Genomic DNA, 21,329 nt, shown 5'->3' on the forward strand with positions numbered 1-21,329 from the left:
TCATGTTAAAATTGGAATGTTAATGTTTTTAAGCTGTAGGACTAGATATAATAGCGTTATTGATTTATTTTGTACTAATTTTAATAGTTATGAACTATGATTGTTGGATTAAAATATTTATATGATTTCAGACTTGATTTTTTTATTTAGACAAAAATGTTTAAATAACTATGCAGAGCACCTGATGATTTATGCTCTTAGAATAATCTTGTTAATTTTGGGCATTGCTCAGTCTTTAGTTTTTAGACAGTTTGGCTATTGGTCTGTTTTTGTTTTTGCCATTGTATTAATGTTTTTTCTTTGACTTGTCTTTTTTGGTGTTTCTACATTGTATATGTACCATGATTTCAAGTTGATTTCAAGTTTGCATACTGTTAACTTCAACTCAATCACTGATCTTTTAAATGAGGTTTAAGTAGATTGAACCCTTTTTTGACATGCATGTAAACTTTGCAAAGATCTCATATACCAATTATAGTTATCTTACTGCTTTTAGTAGGTGAGCAATTCACATGAAAAAAAAACAACAACAAAAATTTTAAGCATTTCATAATCCGTAAAGATGAGGTCAAGCAAAACAGACATAAGACAGACAGAATCTTCGTAACATAAGACATCTACATACAAGTATGAAGGGTCCAGGTCCACTCCATTCTTTAATATAAAAATTCATACCAGATGATTAAGGTGTCACCACCTCTGCTGCCAGATAAAATCACTATGACAAAAGTTGTAAGTGACAAAAAAAAAAACACCATTAGAATACATTGTATATTAAAACACAAACACTGATGAAGTTCTTGACTATGGTATTAAACTTATTAAAAAAAACAATTATAAATGATCAACTTTTAATAACTTCAATTGTATCTTGTATATTACAACAGTTATCTAAAACCACAGTTTCTTGATTGTTTGTATTTTTGCCCTCTCCTTTACTTGTGATGGTTTCTTCTTGTTTATCGCCAGTAGTACATTCACCTGTCTTGTTTACTTCAATAGGTTGTGATGAGTTCACTTTGTCAGCTATATTTTTGATGAACTTTGCCTGAACAAATATCCGTGGAACACACAATCCTTCCTTCTTATTCACAGTCTCTCTTTGGATATATTCACAATTCCCACAACTATAGCCAGCTGATTCCATAAGTAATGTTAATTCATCTACAATATAATCAAGACATTAATACATAAGCTATATATATATGATATGATAGCATATATATAAAACACTTTTACCTTTAAAGTATCACTTTTCAAAGAACCTCAAGTAAAATCATGTCTGGTTTATTAAATCTAAGTGAGTAATAAGCTGAAAAAGTCTTTGAAGTTCAAGACCAAACAGCACATATCAACCTTAAAATAGACTACTGTATGTAAATTCAGAAATTATTTACCTGGATTTATTATTTTGAAAAATTGACAAAAATGCAAGATTAATTATTGCAATTTCAGAAATTATTGATTATATATGTATCAGATATCAGAACGCCTTACCTTAACCTTAATTCTCTCCACGCCAGAAGTCACATAAGGCCTCATAATATCAGAATGCAAGTTCTTATTATTGCAATGCTCACCCAGGCAAATTATTTAAAATAATAAAAACCTCACAATAATTTCTGAATTTACACTATTGAGTTATCATGATAATCATAACAGAAAAAAACAAATATTTACTTGTAGAGTAATTCAGAAATTCACCTAAACACATTGTACATGTACATCTAAAAATCATTCTATAAACAAACAATAAATGGCTTATTCAAATTAATAAATTACCAGCCTATTCATGTATGTTTTATTACTGGTAATTATTATTACCGTAATATCTAATAAACACCTAAAGACTCCTGTTTCTGATGTGTGAATTATTGGAACCATAAATGTGGTCTTATAGTCGACTATGCAGTTTGTATTTTGCTCATTGTTGAAGGACGTACAGTGACCCAAAGTTCATAATTGTGTCATTTGGTGCCTTGTGAAGAGTTGTCTCATTGGCAATCATACCACATCTTTATATTCATCATACCTTTTGACTATTGGTACCCCATACTAACAACTACACAAACCTACCATAACTTCAATGTATATTTACTCCACACTAACCTGTTTTGAAATAGTAAGCCCTTGTACCATCTTGGCGTACATAAAAGTTCTCACATAACTTGTGGCCTGGACCAAATCTTAACATGGCATGGTCGTATAAACCATAATCTCTAAACAAAATACAACCTCCTGGTTTTAATATCTGCAATAACAATGGATTAAAATATATTTCACAGTAAAATAATAACACTTAATGAGGTTAAATTGATTTATTGAATGAATACCACAACTATAACTTCTACTATGTTTGATTATACATTAAATGACTTAAATGACACCACAAATCCTGAAGATTCTTTAAAGTATATTTATTTTACGATCTCAAATCCTTTAGAACTGAATCATTTTTTTCTGGATCTAACCTTGTTCAACAAAACAAGAACAAGTGTAACTGCAAGCTACTGCTCACTGATGATACCCCCGCCGCAAGTGGATAATGTTAATAGTGTAAAAATATGTAAGTGTTCTATTAACAGGAAGATGTCGAGTGATGATTATAAAAGCGCATCACACAGTAAAGCTGACATATATTAACCCTGAAACCAAATTCCAGAAATTCTTGTATTGTAGTTCCTGAGAAAAATGTGATGAAAATTTTCTGGCTATCATGTGTAAAATGATACATGTGTTCGGTAAACAGGAAGTTGTCAAGTGATGAATCTGAAAACACATCACACGGTAAAGCTGACAGATATTGACCCTGAAACCTAATTTCAGAAATTCTTGTATTGTAGTTCCTGAGGAAAATGTGACAAAATTTTGAACTTGGCCATCATGTGTAAAATGATACAAATGTTCGGTAAACTGGAAGTTGTAAAGTGGTGAATCTGAAAACACATCACAGGGTATAGCTAACTTAGATTTACCCTGAAACCAAAATTCAGAAATCCTTGCATTGTAGTTCCTGAGAAAAATGTGACGAAAATTTTCAACTCAGCCATCATGTGTAAATGATACAAGTATTCGGTAAACAGGAAGTTGTCCAGTGATGAATCTGAAAACGCATCACACAGTAAACCTGACATATATTAACCCTGAAACCAAATTTCAGAAATCCTTGCATTGTAGTTCCTGAGAAAAATGTGACGAAAAATATTCATGGGCAAATGGACAGACGGACTGAAAGATGGATGGACAGACAGAGGTAAAACAGTATATACCCTGAAACCAAATTTCAGAAATCCTTGCATTGTAGTTCCTGAGAAAAATGCGATGAAAAATATTCATGGGACGGATGGACGGACTGGCGGGATGGATGGACAGACAGAGCTAAAACAGTATACCCCTTTTTCAAAGCAGGGGTATAACAAATTTGTTTATGTCTTACATATCAACTACCTTAGCTTTCAATGGTTAGTATAAAATTTAACCTTCAAAATATTCTTAAGAGCTGCCACCATTTTATCTGGATGAATGGCTGACAAAACAAATATCATGGACACAGCATCAACACTGTCTGGTGGTATTTCTTTACACAGATCATCACATGTGATATCACACTGAAAGGCATGGCATCGATCAGGATTATACAAACTATTCTCCTACAAAAAAATGTACCATTACATGAAACAGAATATGCACCAGTGAAATGCTATACTAAATAATCTTTATATTTTTCATGTTTGTGATTTTTTGGTACAGATTAAATGAACATTAACACAAGACAATAACCAAAAAAATTTACTGTGGATTAATTGTCATTCTTGGGATCAATTTTTTTTTAATTTCAAATACATGTTCTACAATATCGACAAGGTTTATAAATTTGAATTTATTTGTGTGTGAATCAGTGTCCCATGATCATTCAAGAAATACATGTACTGATTTTTGTAGATCTAGTTATTAAACATACATAAACATGATGATAAAGGCAGAACCAGATTTGTTAAAATGCTCAACAAAAACCAAGTTTCCAATTGGCTTGTACACAGATTTTTTTCCAAACCAGGATATCAAGAATCTACTAGTAATGCAACATGTACAATGTTTTCTTGTACCACAAAAAATGGTACCTATAACAATGGATGACTGCATAGTATCTAATCATTCTGTTTAAATGTTGTTTGCTCTATGGTCGGGTGGTTGTCGCTTTGACATATTCACCATTTCCTTTCGCAATTTTATGTTGAGTTAAGTCTTTCCAACTGATATTTTATAGTGTGTCCTTCTATGATGTGATGTTACACTATATATATATTGTTTCAGGGTGAAGGTTTGGTACCATTAAAACGTTTAAAACCCGTTGCAATTGTTTGCACCTGTCCTAAGTCAGGAATCAGATGTTCAGTACCAGTAGTTGTCGTTTGTTAATGTGATTCAAAAGTGTTTCTCGTTTTTTAAATAGATTCATAGATAAGACCGTTGGGTTTCCTGTTTAAATGGTTTTACACTAGTAATTTTATGGGGCCCTTTATAGCTCGGTGTTGAAGACTGTACCTTGACCTATGATGGTTTACTTTTATAAATTGTGACTTGGATAGAGAGTTGTCGCATTGGAACTTATACCAAATCTTCCTATATCTATGTTGTTTGTTTTAAGAAGAATAGTCAACATTAACCATGACATACCTTTACAAACTGCACAGCTCTTATTGAAAAATCACAGGCATAAAAGTTTAACTTTTTAAATTCTTCCAATAAAGGGAAAAGAAAATTGCCCACTCCACAACCAACCTCCAAAATAGTTTTGCAGTCTTCTGTCTGTAAACAATAAAAAGATATCAATACTTTAGTAAAACAAAAGATAGATTCCAGTGGCGGATCCAGGGGGGGGGGTTCCGGGGGTGCGCACCCCCCCTTTATTTTTGCCGATCAATGCATTTGTATCGGGACATATGTTTTGCAGCCCCCCTTTGCCCTGGGTGCCCTGGGTTAGCACCCCCCCTTTCGAAAATTCCTGCATCCGCCCCTGGATTCTACATCTACAAGTGCTATTTAAAAAGTACAGACAGCAATAAAATATCTATGCTTTCATTTTAAATGTTTGTTTGTATTTCTGTTGGTTTTTATAGTTATTAAGATAATAACACATCGTTGACTGCTGTACCACTTTTTTTGACATTTTTACCTACATTTGTATGTACCAAGTCAGGGATATGACAGATGTCATCCCTTTGTTTGATGTGTTTAAGCTTTTGATTTTGCCATTTGATTAGGGACTTTCCGTTTTGAATTTTCCTCGAGAGTTCAGTATTTTTGTGATTTAACTTTTCATTTAAACAGAGTCGAGAAAAATCTGCCTACCTGTTCATCTTCTTCATAAAACAAATCACTAAATTCACGCTTAGTCCAATGTCTATCTTTGAAAAACTTCGTTGTATTCCTTTTATAAAACAAATCCCAGTTTTTCTGGGCTTCATTTTCTAACTTATTCTGTTTAAATTCTGATATAACATTCTTGTCCTTTTCTAATTTTATTTTTTCTGCCTCTGTCAAATTCCTTGGGCATACTGAAGATATTTGAAATGGAAAAGGTTTCTTATTGGATTCCTCACACATGCTGCTGGGTTAAACTTCAATGGAAACCTGCAGCTGTTCGACAATTCAATAATATACTTTCTTAAAAAAAACTGAAAAAAAAATGCATATCATTAATATCAAAGGATGTTGGAGTTGTAGTAATTTGTTTACTGTATACTGTATTGTGTTACTGAATTATTGAACATTTCTATATGCATGCATGTAGTTAACTTCTTTGTAATTTTGTTCATCGTGTTCATTTAGCTTCTCTATCATTTATATGCAAGCAGCTTTTACTCTTTTTAAAGAGTATGCTTTGATCACTTTTTTTGTTGTACAGAAAATATGAATTTCCAGTATATTCTTTTTAACAAGATTACATTTGACAAGAGCAATTCTTAAATATCTTTCTATCATAACAAAGCTAATTAGGATGAACAACCAAATCTGAGTACTTATTGTAACAAGGTGTAAGTTGCAATAAGTCATTTGGAATGTATTATACTGATTATGTTTTAACATGGAGCATGTGAAACCTTCGAATTCGACACAGCTCAATCTAGATTTTTTATGCTGAAAGATGATCCTCTCTTATTGGTTCTTACATCATATAAAGACAGAAGGCAATTTATTAATAAAAGAGGTTTCTTCATTCCGTAGTTCCAGTTTGTTGTAAATAAGTAAAAATATCTCTGTAAATTGGAGAATTTTCTCCTAAAGCCTAGTCTAAACAATCAGTGATATCCACTTCCAATTCACAATCTTGAGAACAGAAGTAGTCACTGAACCATGAAAATGAGGTCAAGGACAATGGACATGTGACAGACTGAAATTTTATAACATAAGGCATCTGTAGTATGAAGCATCATCGTGGTCTTTCTCCTTCAAAAAAGAAAAAAGTGCTCATTGAAAGTGTTGAATATTTTATTCTTACGATCTTTGGTCGATTCCTTTCAGTTCAGTTTTAATTTATATACAGAGAGGCAGAATGGCAGAATATTATAACTCTAGTTTAAACATGTTAAATGTTTCAACATTCAGCAATTTCAGGTGTCTCAGAGGCAACTTGCCACGTATACCACATTAACAGGGTAAATGCTAAAATAAATATTCAATTTCGTGAATAGCTAATTATTTTAAATGTCATCTGCGTTTGTAAAACTTTCCATTTAATTCAAGAAAATTAAGTTAGGCCTTAATCATAAAAATACGTTTAAAAAAGCATAGTTCAAGGACAACAACTCATACAAGGATTTCAACTGTTTGACTTATTCAGTAAATCTTATTTTACTGAACAGTTTTTCCATTTATAGTTTCCTATGGTTTCTGAAAATTTTCTGACAAGTTGACTCATAATAAAAGTCTCATATGTAGATCGATCTTATTTTGACTAACTATTTCGCTTCCAAAAATTTCTCTCTGTCTATTATAGTTTCTACAAAAAAAAGACAAAAATGGCTAGAAATTAATTATTTTTCAAGGGCAAAAACTCTTACAATAAGTCATTGTTAACTTATTTCTAATATATTTCTTTTTGAAACAGGTTTATTATGATGTTTCTCTCGTCTAATATATTTTTTTGGGGATCATTTTAAGTTAATGTGATAGTTATAATTAAGCTTTATATTTAGGTTTATCAACATAATATCAATGCATTGTTAAAAAAAGAAGGCCAGACATTTCAGAGTGTGCACTCTTATTGTTAATGGTGTGAATTTTCGATGACCTAAACATCATCATGATATGTTTTGAAATCTCAACTACAAGTACTGTGCTAATGTGTTATTTTAATTTGCCATTGATTCATGTGCTGTTTCACTTGTTTCTTATGTTCCTCATTTTTATACTTTTTTTGTTATAATTTTATTTGATAACTATGTGTGGTATAGTTCTCAATTAAATTAAATGGTTTTCTGATTTATTTGAATATAAAAAAGAAGATGTGGTATGATTGCCAATGAAAGAGACCAAATGACACAATAATTAACAACTATAGCCGGTCACCCACGGACTTCAACAATGAGCATAACTAAGTTAACGCTATAAAAGGCCCTGAAATAACAAATGTTAAACAATTCAGTGTGAACTAAAATTTATTGTTTATTGTAATGTTTTGCATATATGTCGTTTTTTAAACGGCTTACTTAAAATTTCAGAAGTTTATAAGCAAACTGCTGGCAAACTCGACCAACACACCTATTGAATATGTAGTTTAAACAAATTTTATTTGTTTAAGTACAAATTGGATAAGACACAAGTCAAACAGACTTATGAAGTCTTCTCCATTCAGTAACATTTATAGCAATATAATACAAAAATATATGTATGAGCATGCATGTATAGAATGGTATATCTATTTAGTATATATATATATATATATATAAATATGGATCAAAAGACGGAAAATTAAAGAAAAAGAAAATAATAATAATACAGAGAAGAAGAAAAAATATATAAATAAATAAATGAATATTTAGAAAACAGAAACACAAAAAAAATAAATACAAAATTAAAAAAACGAAAAATAAAAAAGGGGGAAGAATTTTACTTAGATGATGATGTGTGTGCGATCATGGTTTGCTATCTAGACAATTTGAAATCTTTCCGAACTTTTAATAAACTCAGAGACATTTTTGAAAATGGTTTGGTTTTGCTCTAGAGAAAGAAGACAACTACCCGAGGTTAGTAGTTCTATGTTAATTTTACAATCATTTGGAAGCCAGCGCAGACTTTCAAACATTTTATTTCGTGTGTATGAATATAATATACATTTAAAAAAGAAATGATAGGAATCTTCGCGATTAACACCACGGCGGCAAGGAGGGTCAGAAATAATATTGACCCTATATGGATCATAGTTTAAGGATGATGCAAAACATCGAAGTTGGGTGAGAATTATATTCAATTTTCGATTTCCAAATTCATATTGCTTCGGTACAAATATATTACTCTGAGGATAACGGTTTTTTAGTTCAGTTTTAAATTTATTAATTGATTCCACATCACGAGTTGAATCATCAAGATTATTCCAAAGACGATGGTTGATGCCGGGAATAAAAGAATCATTAATAGTTAATGCTAGTCTTCAGAATGGAATTGGATATGTCCCAGACCATATGAATATTTGGACCATACATGCTCTTATTTGGTTGCGACGGAATCATAGATCTTAGACATTTTGATATTGTCTAACAATTTGCGGACCATCACCATCTATGAAGACATAAGATTACCGGCGGTTCCGCTCAGTTTAGCTGTTATTCATTCAATATTACAATAACAGTGTTTATGATGACGTGCTGTCCCTCTAATCGTATGTGCAAAATACTTATATATATATATATATATATATATATATGGTCCAAATACTCATATGTTCCGGATACTATAGTGACAATCTATATATACTATTATAGGAATTAACAACAAGTTAGGTATGCCTTGCATTTCTATGATGATTGAGTTTTCTTATTCAGTGAAAACCGATTATTTGAGACTAATGTTGGTTGTCCGAACTTTATACTTTCATACCATTAAAAAAAATCTATCAATATTATCAACGGTATGACGGTTAGGAACACTACTATGTGTTATAGTAGTCTCAGATTATACTAAGAATTTTTAAGACAAATACAGATTCCTGCAAGCCCGACAATACTAATATAAGTAGTTAAAAATTTACATGTATAGAAGTCAAGATGAGTACATTGTATCTGTATGGGCCGGTTGGACTTTATGGAGAAAACAGGGTTTGACATAATAATCAGGCCGCAATTTAAGTTGTTTAGAGTCGACAGGGCCGGTATACAAACAGAGACAACAGTAAAGCTAATGAGCTTTAAACCGACATGTGAGATTTTAAAAGACATAGTAATATAGGCCCAGGTTTGACCCATAAATGTAAATGTCAAGAATACTTGTATAATGCCAATAATGCTATATTTATTGGGAATAGTATTCCCTTTATCCCAATAGCCAAACGTAACGAAACTTAAAACATCTAGTTGTCTCTTAAAAAATAACTAATGCTTCAATATATTGACTACACCACCTACTAAGATTACTAAATATCTATTGATTCTGGCTAGAATGTATGTGATTCACGGTTTTATAGAACTGAGATCAGAAATATATACTTGTTTTTAGCCGTTCGTCGTAGTCCCATATCCGGTAGTATTAGACGCAAGTTTTCACAGATAAAACGTAACTTTTTTGCAAAGTTTAAAAGATGTAATAGAATTATTTTAATACTACAGATCATGGGCGATAAAAGTCTCCAAGTCGATAATGAAGTGCACGAACTGAAATTAGGTTCTACCTTTGCTCCTAAATCAAAAGTAGCTTTTCATTCAATCCGATGTGAGTATCAATATCGTGCCATATGTTATTTTCACACTGAGATTACCATAACAAAATTACCTGTGAAATATACAATATAGTTGTATATTAGTTGCAATAAACCGAGACATTATGGACAATTCCCTTGAATTACCTTGTCCATTGAATAAATAACATTCCGTTGTCAGAAAATATGAAATTTTAGACAGATCAGCCAAGATGTGTTTTTTTTATTTGGAAATAGTGATAATAATATGAGGCAGTCATTATCTGTGAATGGGGACGAAGTCTGTAGTGTATGAATTATTTTTTTTGTAACTTACATATTTGTTAAAAAAAACCAACGGAAATACCGTAACGTTTCCGATTCTGGTTCTGTTGTTAGGGATTTTACAAGTGACGTTATTTTAAGTTATGACAGCATGTTCAATATAAACAAAGAAACGCAATGCATCAGGTAACGTTAATTCATATCAAAGACAAAGAATTATTAAAAATGAAATATTGGTATTTTGTTCCTTGAGTTCCTATATTTTACTAGACTACTCAAAGACCATACCTGTCAACTGACCCGTATTCTGCGCGTGTGATCTGATATTTTCACAATTCTGAGGGATCACCCGGAACACCCGCCAGGTCATTGAAATAACCCGGGAATTCCGAAAATGACCCGATTTCACCCATATTTCTTAACCTTCAGATTGATTTCATAAGTAATATTCCTTTGAAATACCGGCAAATTCGTAATTCTTCCATGAACAGGAAGTTCATCTAGCTATGTTAACTGTCAAATTAAGTGACCCATTAAGTGCATGGCTTCACTTGACAGCTTTGGTGTCAAACACACTGTTAATTAACACCAATTACCTTACATTTGTAGCTTTAGGTCGTAAATAAATTGCACCATTAGTTTACAAACTGAACTAGAGTTACTTCCCCTTATTTGTCACCATTCAAAATTATTCCTTATATTTATGTTTTATGGGTGAAAAAGATTAAATCATAAAAATATAAAATTCAAATACATATTGAAAAATAACTTTTCATTATTTTTATACCTTTATACAATTTTTAAAAAAAAAGTTGAAAATTATTTTTTACATTTATACTTCCTTTAACCATGTTAAATGTATTACTATATTTTATCATAGTCTAATTTCCTTGTTTAATGAAAAATATTATGGGTAAAGGCTTTTAAGAATTACATGAAATTCTAGTGTTTGATGATTGTAGTATTTTTTCTCAAAAAGTAAAGCACATAAGACTGAGTTACACAAATTTATAAAAATCTTTAAAAGTGCAATGAAATAATATTTAATAAGATTTAAAATGACTTAACAAAGTGAACATGCATTGATGTTTTGGTATCTTTGATATACATTATAAGAAAATGTACAATAAATACTGAAATTCAGCTCGAAAAAGTTCGTACGCGTTATGACCTGAGATTTGATTCTTCAATGCAGGTCATGACCTGCATTTTCATTGTCACAGGTTGACAGGTGTGAAAGACTCACAACAACGAGACCGGAAGAAGGAAGTAGATTTCAGCGTTCTCTGCAAATGCAGGAATTAAAAAAGTGACAAAAGAAATTTTCCCGATTTTGAGTTCATTAGTACAATGAGAATTTCGATTTTTTATTTTTTTTATTGATTTTTCTACTGTAATAGCTAGGGGACTTTGTCCCCATTATAATAATTATCACTATTTTACGAAATTTCCCTTTCATCTTACTGTCTGATAAAAAAAATTCTCAGCAGAGTCAAGTGATATGAAAATTACCGCTTGTGACCAAGGGAGCATGTGCCGTTGTTAATGTCTATCCACCACTCTTATTTCACAATGCTCATATACATGTACGTATTATATGTTTAGATGGAGTGTTCTGAACAGGAATATTATTCAACAAGAAGTAATTTTTCCTGGGTGCATCTGCTTAGACATGAGACTTTATTATGTTACAGTACAATGTATACGTATAAGTTAATAATGTTTCCTTTTCACTTTGGGGTTTGATTTACATATTTTTGAAAGTAGAGAACAGAAAATAAACAATATGTCACTCTTGTATGAAAAATCATAGACCCATTTGAATAACAAATCAATTATTAAATCAGTTGTTCCATCACAAACAAACTAGCAATGACCCTACAGTGAAACAGTGCTTAATGCTGAGTGTCAAGTCTCAGTAATATATTATGTCTTTAGAAATATTAAAGAAATGATTATTAACAATTATGGTCAATTATAAAATGATCAGAGGGATCATTATGATGAAAAACACAGGCCAGACTTGGCTACACAAGTTTAATCTTACTAGTACATGTACTACAAGTAAGAGTCATTAGAGTCATTATGGGTCTTATTGAAACATACCTCTATAAGTTTGAATTTGATTTGCACAAGCTTCTGTGGATCCTCTTTCTGGCCATTTACTGAAGTATTATTAGAAACAAATGTAGTAACTGATGTCATTATCTCACACAGGCTATTTAGCCATTAAGTGAGAAGAGACTGACCTGGTTCCTTATACAATTTTACTAGTGGTAGACATTAAACACACACTAACAAAGCATATTTAGTGATAAGGGAACCTGTAACATCCTAAAAAAGACGAGATTCAGATTTGAAATCTTTTCATCGTACATATCTCAATAAAGGTAATAACAATGTTACTAATCTGTGTTCTATTATGTCTACTGTGCCAATATTATATATTATAGTATACATTGTATATGTACATGTATATGAATAAGTTAAATATATTTTAACAGATGATTTCAAACCAGCATCAGTTGATACAACTCAAGATTCCACAGTAGAAGTAGGTGAAGGTCATCAAATAACTGTATCAGTTCCCCATGTCGAGGTAAGATAGTTAAAAAGTGGATAACAAAATCTGTGCTTGTACATGAAATGCTGTATCCTAGTATAATTACCTTTAAACCTTAGGATGTACAATGTACATAATACATATCTTAAAATAATTTGAAAAACTGATGATACGTTAAAACTCTGTAAATTGATAAATGATAAACATTTAAAAGAAATTATTATGTTAACAATTATGAATTATAAATAATTTATAATCTATTTTATAAAAAAAAAGATGTTGTATGATTGCCAATGAGACAACTTTCAAACTGTGTAGACCAGACTCAAAATGGATATTCATATTTCTTACCTTTAGTATTTAAAGTTATTTAGTATGAATGAATATGTTAATTACATTTCAGGGTGCTGGGACAGATCATACAGTTTATAAGGGTCACAAGCGACCATGTCTGAAGGAATGTGTGTTAATTATAGATCATCAGACAGGAACTTTTACCTTAGAGAAACTTACAAATAACATACAGTTGAAAAAAACAAGGTACAATGTAGACATTGGTGTGATCTCAAACAAGGTACAATGTAAACATTGGTGTGATCTCTAATGAATTCATTAGGGTAGTAAGAAAGTTAAGAAGCCAATAAAATAATTTGAAAGATGGAAAGCAAAACTTTATCTTTAATTATAGGAAGTTAAAGATTAAATTTGAAACCTGATATTGATGAGATTTTCATGACATTGACCATTTTGGTAACACATTTAATGATAATGAGAAATAAGGGGGACAATGTAATAATTTACACTGCAAGATGTATTTACTGATAAGTGTCATAATACAATGATAATCTTAAAATTAACATGCTTCTTGAGTTTTGAATGTTCCCTTGTTATCTCTTGGCTCTTCATATTTATGGATTGCATTAGAATAGGAATTACAGTATATGAATGTAATATTGGCTAGCATCAAACATTATCATAAATCACTACTGTTGCAGAATTATTATTTTTTTGTGTTACTACTGTGAATGACATTATCCCCTATTAATTATACCCCCGCTTTGAAAGGGGGGGTATACTGTTTTACCTCTGTCTGTCCATCCATCCATCCATCCATCCTTCCGTCAGTCCATCTGTTCTACGAATATTTTTCTTCACATTTTTCTCAGGAACTACATTAAAAGGATTTCTGAAATTTGGTTTCAGGGTTAATATATCATCAGTTATACTGTGTGATGCATTTTCAGATTCATCACTCAGCAACTTCCTGTTTACCGAACACTTGTATCATTTTACACCTGATAGCCAAGTTGAAAAGTTTGGTCACATTTTTCTCAGCAACTGCAATACAAGGATTTCTGAAATTTGGTTTCAGAGTTTATATATGTCAGCTATACTGTGTGATGCGTTTTCAGATTCATCACTCCACAACTTCCTGTTTTACAAACATTTCCATAGTTTTACACTATTAAAATTAACCCCTTGAAGCGGGGGTATCATCAGTGAGCAGTACATTTGTAGCTCACAGTTTCACTTGTTAAATTTATTTGAACCCTTAACATTTTTAAATTTCAATTCAAAAACGTTTTAATACAAAGATGTATTGATTTATCTGTGCACCTTTATTACAGAATTGAAGGAAGCAGTAAAGCAGCACTTGGTGGAAGACCTCTGACCCCAGTTGAAGTTAACAGACAGAAAAATTCTCCAGTGAAGCCTAAAAACCCTCCACAAGTCAGTCCACCATCACACACTAACTCTCCCTCTGTAACACCTGTCAATCTGCCACAAGATGAAACTAGTAAAGGTAAATTGTCAATACATACTTTTGAGGGCATGACACATCTAAGCTTCTTTAGTCCATACATCTACGTTTCTTTTTGATCATGAGAAAAATTACTGCCAAATTATGTCCATAAACAGTTTGCTTGTAATTATGAAGGACAAATTGAATGGAAATTTGGGATAGATTGTTTTTTGAACCTACATACCAAAAGTAACATCAAATGTACTACTGACATGCAAATTTATAATCCTTTAAAAAATTGTTTATTTATAAATTCTAACAACTTTAAAATGTATTATATAAATAGTTATACAAATATCCTCCTATTGACATTGTCATTTAAGATTATTGTCTATTGGTATATATAATATTTTTGGCTTTCCAAACTTTAAATCTTGTTAGAAGGTGATCTTCTGAAAATAATTCCAACATGTGAAGTATGCAAGGTGATCATGTAGTACACACAATATTCACATGTACATACGGTTAATATGTAGTACACAAAGTAATTGTATGTACACAAGGTAATTATAACTGTCATACAAAGTGAAAGGTTTAATCCACCATTTGCTACATTTGAAAATGCCTGTACCAAGTCAGGAATATGACAGTTGTTGTCCATTCATTTTTGATGAGTTTTGTCATTTGATTTTGCCATGATTAGGGACTCTGCGATTTGATTTTCCTCTGACTTCAGTATTTTTGTGATTTTACTTTTTATAAGTACACAAGGTAATCACATAGTTCAAAGGTTAATCATCTGTATACAAGGTAATCATTGATGAATTGCTATTTTGAAAATTATTTCAGCTGTGCTCTAGTGCTCATGTAAAAGTTGTTTCCTCTAGTTTAAGTTGTAAGTCATTATGTTGTTTATGTTGAATTATTATGTATCTAAAAATAAACTCATTTCTTGGTAAATGGAGTCATACTAATACTTAAACAAAAGTTATGCTTGCTTGAAAGTGGCAGATCAAAGAAACATCAACAAATTTGCTAAGAAACATACCAGGGTGAATGATGAAATGATTTTTTTGTTAAATTGAATAAAACTATAAAGATAACTTAATTGTAAATATTTCAGATGCCTGTCCTTTTGGTCTTGGTGAAATAAGTGATGATAGCAGTAGTTATGCTTCCAGTAGTGATAGTGATTCTGAAACAGAAGATAAACCAAGTAAGTTAACCACATAAAAACTGTTCAGTTAGGAGACTTAGAACTCTGAAGTTAAATAACATTGATACCAGATCTTACCAGTTAGAAATTAAGAATTCTTGAGCTAGAATTTAAGATGTCAATGCTCGTGCTAGCTGGTAACATTGTTATACATTTTGTCATTACAGGTCCTTTTATAACTCACTATGGGGAATGGGTTTTACTCAGGGCCTTTTATAACTCACTATGAGGAATGGGTTTTACTCAGAGCCTTTTATAACTCACTATGAGGAATGGGTTTTACTCAGAGCCTTTTATAACTCACTATGAGGAATGGGTTTTACTCAGAGCCTTTTATAACTCACTATGAGGAATGGGTTTTACTCAGGGCCTTTTATAACTCACTATGAGGAATGGGTTTTACTCAGAGCCTTTTATAACTCATTATGAGAAATGGGTTTTACTCAGGGCCTTTTATAACTCACTATTTTACTCAGGGCCTTTTATAACTCACTATGAGGAATGGGTTTTACTCAGGGCCTTTTATAACTCACTAGGAGGAATGGGTTTTACTCAGGGCCTTTTATAACTCACTAGGAGGAATGGGTTTTACTCAGGGCCTTTTATAACTCACTAGGAGGAATGGGTTTTACTCAGGGCCTTTTATAACTCACTATGAGGAATGGGTTTTACTCATTATTCAAACCAAACAGTGACCTATAGTTGTTAATTTCTATGTCATTTGGTCTCTTGTGGAGATTTGTCTCATTGGCAATCATACCACATCTTCTCATGTTTATATTTAAATCTAATGCCCTTATGTTTAAAGAGTGTAGTGAAGGCACAATAGTAAATTTTGAAAGTTCACAAGAAAATTATATTACATTTTTTAGATGAATTTATATATTTTGTATCCTTAGTAGAGATAAAGTATAAAAGAGACTAATTTGGTCTAAAAGTTTGTTTTTTCTTCTTCAGAAAATCCTAGTCAAGAAAAAGTTGCTCAAACAGGTGGTCTGTTTAATATGCCGTCACTCTCATCAGCGGTTAAGCCCAAACCACCACAGTTTGCCTCTTCTCTGAGTAAGTATTTTGTAACTTATATTGAACAATTTTGCTTTGATACTAGATGTACATGAGGTCAATCATATTAAATAAAATTGAGAATGGAAATGAGGAATGTGGCAAAGAAACAACAACCCAACAGCTAAAGGCCACCAATGGGTCTCCAATGCAGCAAGAAACTCCCCCACCCGGAGTCGTCCTTCAGCTGGCCCCTAAACTAATATGTATACTAGTTCAGTGATAATGAACGTCATACTAAACTCCGAAATATAAAACACATTTAAGTTCAACTTTATTCAAATTTACCAATCGAAAAAGACATTCTTTAAGAAAATATTCGTTTGAAGTATGTTGAAATACATGTAGCTTGAGCCAATTATAGAATCCACATATTACATACACTTAATAGAATGTATTTGCTGTTTTAACTAATTGCTCTTTACTAAAGTGAACCAATTCTATATTAGGGAATTTCCAGTAAGTGACACTGTTCTGGGTTCTCACTAAGGCAAGTCCATGAGTCCTGGACTCATAAAAATCTGTCTGGACTCATCATTTTCAAAACTTGTGAGTTTAAAGATGCATCAAAACTGTAAAATGTTATATCAATCGAGCACTTATGACATCATTTTATAACAAAAGTTAAAAAATAATCTAAATGTGATGTCATTTCCTTGCTCTATTTTGACATGGAGACTGAAATTATATCATATATCAATAAAATTTCATCTTCTCACTACTGGACTCGCCATGGCCAAAAATGACGAGTCCCTGGACTCGCCTTCACAAATCCTTAGTGAGAACCCTGTCTGTGGAATAACTAGTGTCAAATAATAATTTGAGAATCATTTCTTGGCCTTTATATTCTGAGCAGACTATGAGCTGTTGTCCTATATGATTACAGGTTTTAATTCTTGCATTTGCCTGTGAGATATCTTCTTTCCCACACTTGATAGTTAAAATTTTATGTCCCACCTACGATAGTAGAGGGGCATTATGTTTTCTGATCTGTGCATCCGTCCATTCGTTCGTCTGTTCGTCCCTCCGTCTGTCCTGTTTCAGGTTAAAGTCTTTGGTCAGGGTAGTTTTGTATGAAGTTGAAGTCCAATCAACTTGAAACTTAGTACACATGTTCCCTATGATATGATCTTTTTAATTTTAATGCAAAATTAGAGTTTTGACCCCCAATTTCATGGTCCACTAAACATAGAAAATGATAGTGCAAGTTTCAGGATAAAGTTGTTGGTCAAGGTAGTTTTTAATGACCCCAATTTCATGTTCAACTGAACATAGAAAATGATAGTGCAAGTTTCAGGTTAAAGTTTTTGGTCAAGGTAGTTTTTGATGACCCCAATTTCATGGTCCACTGAACATAGAAAATGATAGTGCAAGTTTCAGGTTAAAGTTTTTGGTCAAGGTAGTTTTTGATGACCCCAATTTCATGGTCCACTGAACATAGAAAATGATAGTGCAAGTTTCAGGTTAAAGTTTTTGGTCAAGGTAGTTTTTGATGACCCCAATTTCATGGTCCACTGAACATAGAAAATGATAGTGCAAGTTTCAGGTTAAAGTTTTTGGTCAAGGTAGTTTTTGATGAATTTGAAGTCCAATAAACTTGAAACTTTAATAGTATACATGTTCCCTATGATATGATCTTTCTAATTTTAATGCCAAACTAAAGTTTTTATCCCAATTCCACGGTCCACTTAACATAGAAAATGATAGTGTGAGTGGGGCATCCATGTACTATGGACACATTCTTGTTGCATACTTGTTCAAGTTTGTTTTTTGAAGTCTACTGGAAAGAAGTAATGTAACCAGCTTAAAATGAAAGGAGAGATTATTTTGATTGGCCATTAACAATTCTATGTTTGATATTACAGGTGAAGATCTGAGACTAAGTGAATCAAGTAGTAGTGACAGTGATGATGATTAACATGATTAATTAGTCACATGTCTTTTGTGCTAAATACTGACCTCTACTACAGGGTATTACATTGAACATGAGAGAGAATATGTGTAAATGGTTCAATAAATGACAACAGTGTGAGATTAAATGGTGCTTTATTATGAAAGCCATGTTTTAATGGTTATTTTACAACATTGTGTGATAGAGAAAATGTAAACATGATTTATCAGATAGATTCTTGTACACTAATATGTGACCTAGAAATGTAAACATGTATATTTTACACCAATGTGTGATAGAGAAATATCAGAGAGTTTTTAATGTTAATAATTGACTTTTCAAAGTCTTAACTCAAACTGTAATGCTTGACTATTTTATGTGATGAAGTGATATTAACTGTGATTTGTATAACAACTTGTCTTTGGTTTGGGTGGATGGGTTAATAATTAGACAAACTTAATTAAACAAGGAAAGATAGGGCAAACGGGAGAGTTCATATTTTTCGTTATTTATATGCAACACATAAATTATTTGACATCAGACTAACATTAAATATCATTTGTGAGGTTTCTATTTAACTATAGGATTTTGATGATCTTATACAGGGAATTTTTGAAATGACAAAAAATACGTTTCTCAAGAATGATATATGTGGTATGTCTGTTGAGGAATGCTTGAGTTTGAGATGATATGTGGGAATTGTTATTTTTCATCTTTCACTTTTAATGGTATTTGATTGAATTTCTCTCTTAAGGATACAAGTGGATTTATGTAAACAACATCCATTTACATTCTTAAGTTATTTCCCTGTTTGCTACTTCATTACCTATAGAATGGACTTCTAATTGCATGGTTTTTTTTAATACAGCTCTTAATATAGATTTCTGCCCAAACTGTTATGATAAATATGTAATTGAGGCTTCGAAATATTTCATGAAATCCTCTGGACATCTTGACACAGAAATTAATACTAATTTTTCTGTTTTTTATCAATGATCCAATTTTATGGGCCAAGAGTCTTTTATCTTGCTGTATACTGCAATCAAAGAACAGCTTTAGACAGTGATAAACAATATTCCTAAAATTCCTGCATAGAAAAAAAAAATCTGAACTTAAAATTAAGTTTTTCTCACTGTGTCATATTTTATGGAACCATTAAAAAAAATACAAGTTATTTGTATTTCTTTTTTAATGTGGATGGATTTATACTCATGATCACTCACAACAGTTAAATGACTTTGCTCAATTTAATTTAATTATCATTTATGTCAGTACATTTCTGTAACTTGTTTATTTCTTTCATTATGGCACATAAGAAAGCAAGAATGCTAAATGGCCTATAACATTTTGTATTTTTTGAGGATCTCATTTTGTGGCATTATATACATGATAAAATGTGAATATATTAAATGGCATGCACATAATATATTTTTTGTGGATTCTTTATGTAATAAAACCATATAGATTCTTAATTTAAAAATATGTTCATGCTCTATAAGCTTTGATTTATAACATTGAAAAATAAATGAATATTTTTGAAAAAATCCATTTACCTCAAATGTAAAATGAGACATATGGTAAATCATATGTTGATTTGTCTTTTTAATAATTCATTTGCATTGTATGAATTCTGTTTGTGCTTATGAATGGAGTTTTTAATGTTATATTTGTTAAGAAACTGGAAGGCTTTTGTTTGGAGACAAAATATGGGACATTTCCTTTATTGTGTCACATATGGGTATCTATTTACATATTTGGGGGATTCAAGTAATTTTGACTGAATTGATGGGTATTGTATAGGTTGGGTTGCTTCTTAATTTTGAAAATATTTTAAATTTTGTTTTGCCAGATTTAACACATTATAAGACACTTTTTTTTCTCGATTATATATAATAAGAATATCGGAAATGATGTTATTACTGATGGAATGAAGTGAGGCTATAAATAGATGTAGCATATGCTTATTAAGTGTATTTTTCTTGGACAAAGATTTCCTCATTTTGTTATTCTTTTTATATATTTTAAAATTTTAATAAATGAGATTGACTATTAACATTCCTCATTAAGATATGTTGCTTTGTTTCTTAGTTTGTGAGTTCAATTCAAATGAAAAGCTTGGGGAATAATTGTTCAAATAAAAATTATTTTTTCTTCAGAAATGTTAAAACATGTTTTAGTGTTGTTATATGTTATAAGGAATGTGAAAAATATCTTTGTATATTATTAAATATTAAATTATTGCAATTATGATGTTATTGTTTAAATATGTTTCAATGTGGATATTTTGAATACCAATAATTTTATCCAATTTTTACCTCTGAAAGTAAATATTAGCCCTTAAGTTATGAAAAGTTTAAGCTTAGCCTTCTAATGGTTAGGTTCATTTCTCAGGTACTATACATGTATAAGCAAAAGGTCAACTATATTTGATGTATGAAATGATTGTAAGGTGTTGCAGGTCTCATATGAGGTTTACCTCATTTTCATAGTGCATCAATTGGTCAATGTTAAGTTTTTTGTTGTTAGTTCAGTTTCTAAGATTCTATAGGCAACATATAAATTATATTTTGTGAGAAAAATGATTATGAGAAGTACTTGTCTGTCTGGCAGGGTTCATTTTATTTTGACCTTATTCATGGTTGGTTCCTTGGTCAATGTAAAGTCTTCATGGTTATA

At 31.3% G+C, this 21,329-nt stretch overlaps 2 protein-coding genes across 2 annotated transcripts; one reads left to right on the forward strand and one right to left on the reverse strand.

Moving 5' to 3' along the window:
* Positions 1–834: 834 nt before the first annotated feature.
* Positions 835–6,659, reverse strand: LOC139512820 (tRNA N(3)-cytidine methyltransferase METTL6-like). The gene is made up of 6 exons (XM_071300749.1): positions 6,503–6,659; positions 5,353–5,678; positions 4,678–4,809; positions 3,480–3,650; positions 2,110–2,251; positions 835–1,164 (listed from the first exon to the last, which is right to left on the reverse strand). The coding sequence occupies exons 2-6, from the start codon at positions 5,605–5,607 to the stop codon at positions 845–847; spliced, it is 1,020 nt and encodes a 339-aa protein (XP_071156850.1). The 5' UTR covers positions 5,608–5,678; positions 6,503–6,659; the 3' UTR covers positions 835–844.
* A 3,062-nt stretch (positions 6,660–9,721) lies between these two features.
* On the forward strand, positions 9,722–20,900 carry LOC139512821 (ELL-associated factor 1-like). The gene is made up of 7 exons (XM_071300750.1): positions 9,722–9,927; positions 12,682–12,776; positions 13,144–13,280; positions 14,369–14,544; positions 15,608–15,700; positions 16,658–16,762; positions 18,628–20,900. Exons 1-7 carry the CDS (start codon positions 9,828–9,830, stop codon positions 18,678–18,680), a joined length of 759 nt encoding a protein of 252 aa, XP_071156851.1. The 5' UTR covers positions 9,722–9,827; the 3' UTR covers positions 18,681–20,900.
* Positions 20,901–21,329: the final 429 nt, after the last annotated feature.

Source organism: Mytilus edulis, chromosome 2, assembly GCF_963676685.1.
Source record: "Mytilus edulis chromosome 2, xbMytEdul2.2, whole genome shotgun sequence".
NCBI lineage: Eukaryota > Metazoa > Mollusca > Bivalvia > Mytilida > Mytilidae > Mytilus > Mytilus edulis.

What these genes read in the sequence shown, in the direction of transcription:
- LOC139512820 (XM_071300749.1), bottom strand. Translation starts at nt 5,607, where the DNA reads ATGTGTGAGGAATCCAATAAGAAACCTTTTCCATTTCAAATATCTTCA. An exon ending in GAGCTGTGCAGTTTGTAAAG is followed by an intron (nt 3,651 to 4,677) that starts GTATGTCATGGT and finishes ATTTTTTTGTAG; the next exon opens with GAGAATAGTTTGTATAATCC. An exon ending in GGCTTACTATTTCAAAACAG is followed by an intron (nt 1,165 to 2,109) that starts GTTAGTGTGGAG and finishes ATTATATTGTAG; the next exon opens with ATGAATTAACATTACTTATG.
- LOC139512821 (XM_071300750.1), top strand. Translation starts at nt 9,828, where the DNA reads ATGGGCGATAAAAGTCTCCAAGTCGATAATGAAGTGCACGAACTGAAA. An exon ending in TATCAGTTCCCCATGTCGAG is followed by an intron (nt 12,777 to 13,143) that starts GTAAGATAGTTA and finishes ATTACATTTCAG; the next exon opens with GGTGCTGGGACAGATCATAC. An exon ending in TGAAACAGAAGATAAACCAA is followed by an intron (nt 15,701 to 16,657) that starts GTAAGTTAACCA and finishes TTTCTTCTTCAG; the next exon opens with AAAATCCTAGTCAAGAAAAA.